General features: G+C 48.9%; 1 protein-coding gene across 1 annotated transcript; it reads left to right on the top strand.

Annotated features, from left to right (window-relative positions):
• Positions 1–3,181: 3,181 nt before the first annotated feature.
• CHRM5 (cholinergic receptor muscarinic 5) lies at positions 3,182–4,837 on the top strand. The gene has a single exon (XM_040969203.1). It carries the CDS (start codon positions 3,182–3,184, stop codon positions 4,781–4,783), a length of 1,602 nt encoding a protein of 533 aa, XP_040825137.1. The 3' UTR covers positions 4,784–4,837.
• The last annotated feature ends 5,962 nt before the right edge of the window (positions 4,838–10,799 follow it).

Below are 10,799 nucleotides of genomic sequence, written 5' to 3'. Positions count from 1 at the left end.
GCCACCCATCTTCCTGGGATACAATTACAACGGATTCATGTGGTGTTCTTAGCAGTAGGTCTGTCTCACCTAAACTGATCTAAAGGCTGAAATTTATTCCTATGTTCTCTTTATTCTAAGAACTGTAAAACATTAAGTCCTTCAGTTCAAGAACCATTGCATAATTCTTTTTCTTAAAAAATTTTATATTATTTGAAAGGCAGAATGACAGAACAAGAAAGAGACCTTCTATCCACTAGTTCACTCCCCAAACAGCCGCAATAGGCAGAGCTGAGTCGACCCGAGGCCAGGAGCTTCCTCCAGGTTTCCCATGTGGATGCAGGGGCCCCAGGGCTCGAACCATCTTCTGCTGTTTCCCCAGAACATAAGCAGGGAGTGAGGGAAGTGAAGCAACTGGGGCTACAACCGGTGCCCATATGGGATCTTGGCACTGCCTGTTGAGCCACCACGCTGGCCCCTGTGTATAGCTCCACGGCATCTAATACAGCAAAGGATAGAGTATGTTACAAAAGCATGAGAATCCTGCTTGAAGTGTTACTGCTTCAGAGGCACTGAAAAGTCATTTCCTTCTCTCTTTTTTTAAGATTTATTTTATTTATTTGAAAGAGAAACAAGAGGCATGAAGGAGGAGAGAGAGAGAGAGAGAGATCTTCCATCTATTGGCCCATCAGCCGACTGGGTCTCCCAGATCCAGCAGGGATCCAAGCACAGTGGCAGTCTTCCGCTGCCTTCCCGGGTTGCAGCGGGGAGTTGGTTCAGAAGTACAGCAGCTAGCACTTGAACCAGTGTCCATATGGGATGGCAGCACTGCCAACGGCAGCTTCACTCACCGCCCCACCACACTGACCCTGATATATCTTGTTCTAAAACAGTTCTCAAAAGAAGGCAAGTCAAAGAGTGAGCGCGGTAGCTCGAGTTAAGCCCCTGCGTGGGAAACTCACATCCCATAGCTGAGGCCCAGTTCAAGTCCTGGCTACTCTGCTTCTCATTCCACTTCCTGCTACTGCAGCATGGGGAGGCAGCAGATGACGGCTCAAGTATCTGAGAGACCCCAAAGGAGTTCCTGGTTCCCGGCTTCAGGCAGGCCTAGCCGTGGCTGTGTCCCAGCATTTGGGGTAAGCCTGCAGAGGGAAGCCATTTCTCGGTCACTCTTCAACTCAAGTATATGAAAATGACTAAACATTAAAAAGGCAAGGCCAGAACCTGCCTTCCTCTTGCATGCGATCATTGGAAGTTCTTCCTGATACCCAACCCGGTGTCACCACTGGTGTTCCAAGCCAAGTTGCGTTTGGTTTGTCCCTGAACAGGAAGGAGGGGAAGGTGGCTCAGGCACACTCTTCCTGGCAATGTGAGCTGCTTTGATACTGTCCCCATCTCACTGCACTGGAGATGCTCCAAAGCATGCCGCTTGGTTGCTATAGAAACAGCAAAGAATGGCAAGGACAGGTTGAGGCACAAAGCTTCTCAGAGAAAAAAGCTGTTTCAGAAAAGGTCCAAGCCCACCTTCTGCAAAGCCTCAGCAGCCCTCAAGGCCACCTGTGGAGGGAGAGCCTGCATCTGCAAGGCCTGGTCACCTCTCTCGGTTATTGTGTTGATTTGAGTCCTTTGTAATTTATTGACAACAAAGGAATGTGCCAAGGCGGGAACATGGGGGCTTCCATTGCTGCATGCACGGCCTTCTGCTGAAAGGGAGACATGAGCCCTTCCGCTCCTGGCTAACGCCAGAGCCCTAGCAACACATGCACACCCAACAGTGATCCAATGGAATCTTGTGAAGCTGAATTAAGCAAGTAAGCTCAGGATTCCCATCCCAGATAAATGTTGATTCTGCATTGGCCTTTGAGCCCCACCCCCAAAACAGGAGTTGCCTCTCCATAAACATCACCTTTTACTCAAAAACATTTTGTTACTGATTCAGGGAGTTTATCACAGAAAACAATAATGCCTGAAACCCAATATTCATTTTCAACTGTCATCCAAGAAAGAGAAGAGTCCTTCAGTCATGTAGCTTGCCACCTTTCACAAATGCCTCTGTCTATGCAGAGAACTGACTTGCAGCAGCCTAGGAACTGGAGAAGCTCATTCTCAGGAAAAATCGAAGGAGAAAAAAAAAAAAAAGACATACAATAAATGGAAACACAATTGGAAAGCAAAGATTTCTTGATTTCAAACAGGGCAAATTTTGGGCCCGGTGCCATAGCCTAGTGGCTATAGCCCTCAGCTTGCACGTGCTGAGATCCCATATGGGCACCAGCTCTAATCCTGGCTGCCCTGCTTCCCATCCAGCTCCCTGCTTGTGGCCTGGGAAAGCAGTCAAGGACAGCCCAAAGCCTTGGCACCCTGCACCCGCATGGGAGAGCCGGAAAGAAGTTCCTGGCTCCTGGCTTTGGATCGGCACAGTGCCGGACATTGCAGCTACTTGGGGAGTTAACCAGCAGACAGAAGATTTTTATCTCTAAATCTGCCTTTCCAATGAAAAAATTAATAAATCTTTAAACAACAACAACCAAAAACACAGTTTATGCCCTGAAGGTCATTGTAATCTGAGGTGATTTCACATCCCTCACCTCTTTTCTAAGATTTGTTTTCATTTGAAAGGCAGATTTACAGAGGAAAGATAGAGAAGGTCTTTCATCCACTAGTTCGCTCCTCCAAAGTGCTGCAATGGCCAGAACTGATCTGATCTGAAGCCAGGAGTCAGGAGCCTCTTCCAGGTCTCCCACATGGGTGCAGGGTCCCAAGGCTTTGGGGACGCTGCCTTCCCAGGCCACAAGCAGGGAGCTGATGGGACACAAATCAGTGCCCATGTGGGGTGGTGGTGCCACAGGTGTGAGGATTAGCTTGTTGAGCCCAGGCACCTGCCCGCACCTCTTTTGTGCTCCCCAGTGATTCAGGTTTTTTCGTTTTGGGTTTTGGTTTTTTTAGTTGTCACTCTCAACATCTCAACCCCTTTTTAAAAATGGCCACAAGAGGGCAGCAGCCTCATGCACAAGAAGGGTCCTCGGGCATTGGTAACCACCAAAACTGTTCCGCACAGTAAGCCATGGGTGGAAGAGCAATTCATGCTAATGAATGGAGTTAACATGTTTCCCTCTCTTCCAGATGCTGGCTAACACGTGAGATAGGAGAGAGAAAAATCTAAAACCTACAACTCAAGCCTCATGTAAATTCTTGCGCCAGGATGGAAGGGGAACCGTATCAGAACGCGAGCACGGTCAACGGCACCCCCGTGAATCAGCAGCCTTTGGAACGTCACGGGCTGTGGGAAGTCATCAGCATTGCCGCTGTAACTGCTGTGGTGAGCCTGGTCACCATCGTGGGCAATGTCTTGGTCATGATCTCCTTCAAAGTGAACAGTCAGCTCAAGACGGTCAACAACTATTACCTGCTCAGCTTGGCCTGCGCAGACCTCATCATCGGGGTCTTCTCCATGAACCTCTACACCACCTACATCCTCATGGGCCGCTGGGTGCTTGGGAGTCTGGCTTGCGACCTCTGGCTCGCCCTGGACTATGTGGCCAGCAATGCTTCCGTCATGAACCTTCTGGTGATCAGCTTTGATCGTTACTTTTCCATTACAAGGCCGCTGACGTACCGGGCCAAGCGCACCCCCAAGAGAGCTGGCATCATGATCGGCTTAGCCTGGCTCATCTCCTTCCTGCTCTGGGCCCCGGCAATCCTGTGCTGGCAGTACTTGGTCGGGAAGCGGACAGTGCCCCCACATGAGTGCCAGATCCAGTTCCTCTCTGAGCCCACCATCACTTTCGGCACGGCTATCGCTGCCTTCTACATCCCCGTGTCTGTCATGACGATCCTCTACTGCCGAATTTACCGGGAAACAGAGAAGCGGACCAAGGACTTGGCCGATCTCCAAGGCTCTGACTCTGTGGCCGAGGTGGGGAGGCAGCGGCAGCCAGCACACAGGGCTCTGCTCCGGTCCTGCTTCCGCTGCCCACGACCACCCCTGGGCCAGAGGGAGAGGAGCCAGGTGTCCTGGTCATCCTCCCGCAGGAGCACCTCCACCACCGGGAAGTCCTCGCAAGGCCCTGGCCCTAGTGTCGACTGGGTCAGACCCGAGCAACTCACCGCTGGCAGCAGCTGCCCCTCCTCAGAGGATGAGGACAAGTCTTCCAGTGGCTCTGTCTGCCAAGTGGTCTACAAGAGTCAACCCAAGGAGAGCCCCCAGGAAGAATTCAGTGCTGAGGAGGCCAAGGAAACTTTCACGAAAGCTCAGGCTGAAAAAAATGACTATGACACCCCAAAATATTTCCTGTCTCCAGCTGCTTCTCACAGACCCAAGAGTCAGAAATGTGTGGCCTACAAGTTCCGGTTGGTGGTGAAAGCTGAGGGGTCCCAGGAGGCCAGTAACGGCTGTCGCAAGGTGAAAGTCATGCCCTGTTCCCTCGCAGTGTCCAAGGACCCTCCAGCCAGGGGCCTTGACCCCAGCCTCAGCCACCAAATGACCAAACGGAAGAGGATGGTCCTGGTCAAAGAAAGGAAGGCAGCCCAGACCCTGAGTGCCATTCTCCTGGCCTTCATCCTCACGTGGACCCCGTACAACATCATGGTCCTGGTGTCCACCTTCTGCGACAAGTGTGTCCCCGTCACCCTGTGGCACCTGGGCTACTGGTTGTGCTACGTCAACAGCACTGTCAACCCCATGTGTTATGCCCTCTGCAACAGAACCTTCCGGAAGACCTTTAAGATGCTGCTGCTCTGTCGATGGAAAAAGAAAAAGGCAGAAGAGAAGCTGTACTGGCAGGGGAACAGCAAGCTACCCTGAGCAGTTCACAGCTCTGACCGTCATCTACTTATGGTTTGCTTACGTTCCATTAAAAAAAAATTTTAATTATTTTGAGTCCCTGAGGACTTTTCAGAAATCTCCAGATCTGCTACCAAAAGGAGAGTCAGCAGCAGCCAAGGTTGTGACAGTGAACGATTCCTGTTTATGACCAAGGCCACCTGATGTCACTGGAGTTTGCATGACACACAGACAGATGGAATCATGGCCCTTCATTGGAAGCAAACGTGGGACACTCTGAGCCATGACGTAGGGAACAGTGGGCATTCGTGAAATCTGTCCCAGGGTGCAGTACGTATGTCTGTTGTCCTGTGCAAGGGACAGACAGCAGAATGGACTTCGGGGCTACTGTCGGCTCCAGTGACATTCAGCTGGCTTCTAAGGACACATTACCTTCATAAGCCGATCAGGTCTGACTCTGCAGCTATCCTGTGCTCTGTGCGGGGTGTATGTTCTTGTCCCTACATCTGGGTGGCACTCTGGCGCTTCCCTTCCATTCCCAGTGCCAACTCCTCACAGCTATTGATGCCCACAGAACCATCCTTTCTCCCAGAATCCTGGGAGACCTGGTCACACACCATCCTTTAGGAGGGCTGCCAGTCTGCTAATAAAGATGATCAAATTGCACAATTTGTTTTTACTACTGAAAACTTTTGTCTACAAAAGTCTAATGTACCCACTTAGACTCGGTTATTGCTACTGTGTTCTCAGGAGGCCTTCCTTGGGTACAGACCTTCTGCAGGCATCTAAGCACTATTTTCTGGCATTGTTTTCAGAGGACCTGTTTTCTAACCTCTTCCCGAGGCAAAACCTGCAACAAAACTGTGGAAAAGAAATGTTTGTACTGTTGCTTCTCTCAGAAGCAGACGCACAGAGTTCCTACTCAACAGATTCACTCATCAAGTGGCTCAAACAGCTGGGGTTAGGCCAGGTCACAGTTAACAGAAGGGAACTTTATCTCGGTCTCGCAAGTGAGCAAGAGCCCAGCGAGCTGAGTCGTCACCGCTGCCTGCATGGGCAGGGAGCTGGAGTCAGGGCAGGAACTGGGCATTGAATCCGTGTACTCCGATACGGGATTGAGGCATCGGAACCGCTAAATGCTCACCCCACAGAAATGAACTCAGTTTCAGACATTGCTTTTGAACTTCAAGAACCCCTCTGTAGGCCCCCAATTTCCCGGATGCAGATCCCCAATTCACACAGAGGCACAAGCAGGCCACCATGCTACCTCCAGGGCAAGTGCAATGCTAGGGCTAGAGGGGAGAGGAAGAGCAGAGAGGTGGTAAACAAATGGGAAAAGTTTTCTTTATATTAGGCTTTTCAAACCAAGGCCTAGAAGCAACTTACCCATTCATTCCTCTCTACATCCAGTCAAAATGAGAAGCCTGGGAAAGGTGCAGTGAATGTGGCTATGACCCCTTAAAAATAAAAAGTGCATATTTGAAAACAAAGCATAGATCACAGTAATGCATAAGAAAACAACGAACAGACTCAAGAGAATTAAAAACCAAAAGCAATTGTAATCTCTAAGTGTATATAGTCTAAGACACTTCTTTTTGGTGATTCTGAAAACAAAGCATTGTACAAGAAACTGAAACTATTAAATGGTGCATAACATCAACAGAAGAGCCACAAAGAAAGCAGCACTGTGGTACACAGCCAGGAAATTAACAGCGGGGCTTAAGCCCAGGGCTGAATCTGTTGATTGCATCTGCAGCTGAGTTCTACAGCCCCCAGCCTTCGTTGTCCTTTACTGTAGGCCAGCTCAGTCTCAGCTCTGCTCGCTAAGGGGGTGGAAGAACAGCCGACTGAATTGTCCTGGGAATTGGGTCTGAGTCTGAGTGTGGGAGAGCTGCACCCTGGCACTGCAGAGCACACTCAGCCTCTTACGGGAGGTGCCAGGGAGACTTCGGGGCGATAGATTCCCAGACAGGACAGGGCTGGTCCAGCTGGGCCTCTCGTCCAGCCCTGCAGGGCCTTGACGTTGACATGAAACAGCCCTGCAGCTGCTGAGCCTTTCTGAAGCACAGGTTGACACCTGCCAAGCATTTAGCAGAGCTGAATTAATTGGCTCAGTTCTCTGGCAGTTCTCTGGCAGACGGACTCCCCCCTTCCTGATACCAGCAGGGTGTGGCCACACAAGCAAACCTGCTCCACCAGCTCTAGATGAACAGTTCTTTCTGCTAAAGGCTTTCCTTCCTGACACAAATGAAAATTCCTCTAGAGAAGGGCAACTGAAGTTCACGTTGGGCATTCACTGTTCTCAGGAGACAGATGACCAAGCTCCAGCAAACAAAAAGACACAGAGCCGGAGAGGGACACCCTCGTACCCTTCACAGGCGCTTAGGCCCCAGCCTTCGGTGTCCATCTCATGTGAAATGAATGGGTGGTCTCTGCTTGTTTATCATGGCTTTGAAAGGCAGCATGATTTATAGAAAACTCACACACCTTGACTCAGACCAAAAATACCCCCAAACTACTGAGAGAAACTAGACTTTCCTGAATAAGGTCTCCATGGGGACCTCAGCTGTAAACTACAGGGCCCTGGGGGTGGGTGAGTGGGCAGGGCATGAACCGACATGAGCTCTTAGGCCTCCCGAGCCCCTGGTCTCTCTAGCTGTCTGTGGTAAGCTATGTACAGTAGTCACCTATTGGCCATTGTAACCTTGACAACATGTGATTCATTTCTCCACCACTCTGAGTCTGGTGGCTTCCCAGGCAATCTGTTTTCTGTGTAATTTTCAGTTTAAGCTTCTTCTTGCTATTGCTGGCTTCTGCTTTGCTGCCTTGATGTCTTTTGAGGACAACGCTGGTGTTGGCCCTTTGTAATTGTGAAATCTGTGCCTAATCCTCCAGATTGGAATATCCAGTTGTGAAATCTGTACCTAACACTCTGGATTCGTATATCCAGTTGTCTACTGTAAATACTAAGTTACAGCCAAGGATATGAGAACTTGGCTGTTTTCTGTATTGGAATAGCATTACATTTAACCACACAGTGGTCCAATGAAAAACATTTAAACAAGAACGTGGTCTCAGTGTGTTTGATCCAGATGAATTTGGGATCTCACCATGTTCCGGCTTGTGAGGGTATGATTGACTTATTCTGGTATTTTTCAAGGTCAGAGTTACGGAACAAAGAGACAGAAAGTCTTCCCTCTACTCACTGGTTCTCTCCCCAGATGGTTGCACAGTGCCATCCCCACGCAGGAACAATAGGTTTGTGACAAAATGTGATGGGCAGAGCTCCGGTCACAGCCCTTTATCAGGCAGAGGCTCCGTGTTTCATCTTCAGCCCAGTCATTTCCCTCTCCCTCACATCTCACCAGTAAACACCACGCTTCGTTAGTTCTCAGTGAGGACTCCAGGTTGAGAACTGCAAAGACAGGGAAGGATCCAGAAGCGAACATTTTAAAAACCTGAGAAATAATTTTAAAGTGACAGAAAAGCTGCAATAGAAAAACAAAAACAAAACCTCCCATATCCTTCAGCTACATCCCACATTTGTTTTATTTTTTTTTTTAAGATTTATTTGGAAAGGCAGATTTACAGAGAAAAGGAAACTCAGACAGAAAGATCTTTCATCTGCTGGTTCACTGCTTAAATAGCCATAACAGCTAAAGCTGAGCCAATCTGAAGCCAGAAGCTTCTTCCAGGTATCCACGCAGGTGCAAGGCCCCAAGGCTTTGGGCCATCCTCCATTGCTTTCCCGGGAAATAAGCAGGGAGCTGGTACATATCACGTTTGTTAATGATGTACGATATTTGTGTTGCTACATGTATGTACACACGCCCCTTTTTTCTCAGTTGTAAGTTGCAAGCATCACGTCCATACACCTCTACCTCATTCAGTGTGTGTTTCTCAAATGCAAGATTATTTTATATGCTATAGTACAAATAAAAAGTCAGGACATCTGACATTGCTATATTATTAGGTAAATGGTAATCTGTACTCATGTTTTATCAATTATCCATAAGATGTTCATTCTAAGAATGTCTTTTGTGGACCAGGATCTAATCTACCCTGGATCTACTGCACCAGAATCTAATGCACCCTGGATCTACTGTCATGTCACACTAGATGTCACATTTAATCTGTCTTTGATGACCTGCTCATCAGCACCTGCTATTCAACTTCGCAGTATCACTCTCAGTTTGGGACTATCTGTTGTTCCTTTGTTGTTTTACTTTTCTTGTTTGGGGCAGGAAAGCCATGAGAGTTGTGTCCTCAGGAGAGGACATCATCACTTCAGGAGGTACATGATGCGTTTCTGTCACATGACTGGTGATGTGAACACTGATCAACCTTTTAGGTAGAGTCCTAATATTTGCTTTCAATTCTTTTGTGCTTAAGACAAAAGAAAAAGAGAAACAGAGTCCTCATTGATGGTTCACTCCCTAAATGTCTAGCAGCCAGGCCTTGGCTAGGGCCAAAGCTGGGAGGCAGTAATAGTCCAGGCCTTCTCTGTTGGTGGGAGGACCCTAATCATGTGAGCCATCAATGCTACCTCTCAGAACACAGATTAGCAAGAAGTCCGAGTTGAGAGCCAGAGCGAGGTAATACACCCAGGTATATCAAATTGTTTTGAGCAGAGTTTAACAGCTAGGCTGAGCCAACTACCTTCCCTTGAGAAGTGGAAACTTCCACTCCAGCCAACCCATAGCAGCTCCAGAGGACAAGGGAGAGTCGCTGTCTGTGCCACTGGCCATGGCCAGATCCCACAGCTGGGCGGGGAACAAGGCACAGGGAAAGGCAAGGCTTGTTTGTTCTCCAGTTCACATCCTGTCCTGAGGTTTACTGTAGACTCTAGGCTTTCTGATCAGGATCCTCGCATTCCCCGGGGCTTTCAGAGACTTGGTATCAGTGTCAGTCATGGCCGGTGGGTGACCCCTGCCAGCCACAGCCAGGTTCAGGTTTCCACAGGGAGTTCCTTCAGAATGGAATAGCTTGCCCGACATCAAACAAATTTACTCTGGCTACCTTTGAGTACACTAGGGGACACTCACTACTTAAGGGCAGCCTGAGAGGAATGCTTTAGCAAAATGAATACAAAATTCACTTCCTACACTTCATCACTTAAGCTTGACAAAGAAACTTTACGGCTTCACCATTTTCCTCCATAATTAAAAATAATTTACCTATTTGGGAGGCTAGGTCAGAGCTGAAGCCAGGAGTTGGACACTCAATCCAGGTTTGCCCCCATGGGTGGTAAGCACCCAGTCACATGAGCCACCACTGCTGCCTTCCAGGTCTGCATCACCAGGAAGCTAGCTGGAGGCAGGCAGAAACCAAGGCCAGAAGTTAAACTGGCACTCAGAGTCTGGCAGTCAGAAGACATGCTGGTCAATATGTCTGCCCCTGGACTTCCTTATTCATGTTCACTGGCCATGGTTCAAGTCATTTGGGCCCAACTCCTTCCTTACTGTCCCAAGCATCAGGTTTGAGAATCTCCTTGCTCTTATCCCACTTCTGTCAACATAGGTAATTTCTGTATATGGGTGGTCTTTTGATCTTACTTTGTAAGTCACTTTCTTAGGAAAGTAATGTCCTCTATGTAACAGTCCGGTTCCCCATGTATGAGCTTTTATAGGAACTTGGCTGGTTCCTTGGTGGCATAGTGTGTCTGGCTGCTTACTGTCTTTGTTTCACTCTAGCTCTGAAGCCAGCATTCATGACTGCTTTGCTTCTTGGTATATTCATCACTTATCAGCCCTTGGCACATCTAGTCTAGATGTTTCAGTACATTCTTTAATAAATAGTATGTGGGGGCCCGGCAGTGTGGCCTAGTGGCTGAAGTCCTCGCCTTGAATGCGCCAGGATCCCATATGGGCGCCGGTTCTAATCCTGGCAGCTCCACTTCCCATCCAGCTCCCTGCTGTGGCCTGGGAAAGAAATAGAGGACAGCCCAAAGCTTTGGGACCCTGCACCCGTGTGGGAGACCTGGAGGAAATTGCTGGCTCCTGACTTCAGATCGGCACAGCACCAGCCATTGTGGTCA

The sequence above is a fragment of the Ochotona curzoniae genome, unplaced genomic scaffold, assembly GCF_017591425.1.
Source record: "Ochotona curzoniae isolate NIBS_2020 unplaced genomic scaffold, NIBS_Ocur_1.0 scaffold_4701, whole genome shotgun sequence".
Taxonomy (NCBI): Eukaryota; Metazoa; Chordata; class Mammalia; order Lagomorpha; family Ochotonidae; genus Ochotona; species Ochotona curzoniae.
Note: the sequence above shows the minus strand (reverse complement) of the source record. Positions and strands in the feature narration are given on the sequence as shown.

Excerpts from the sequence above, each read along its gene's own strand:
- CHRM5 (XM_040969203.1), top strand. The coding sequence starts at position 3,182 with ATGGAAGGGGAACCGTATCAGAACGCGAGCACGGTCAACGGCACCCCC.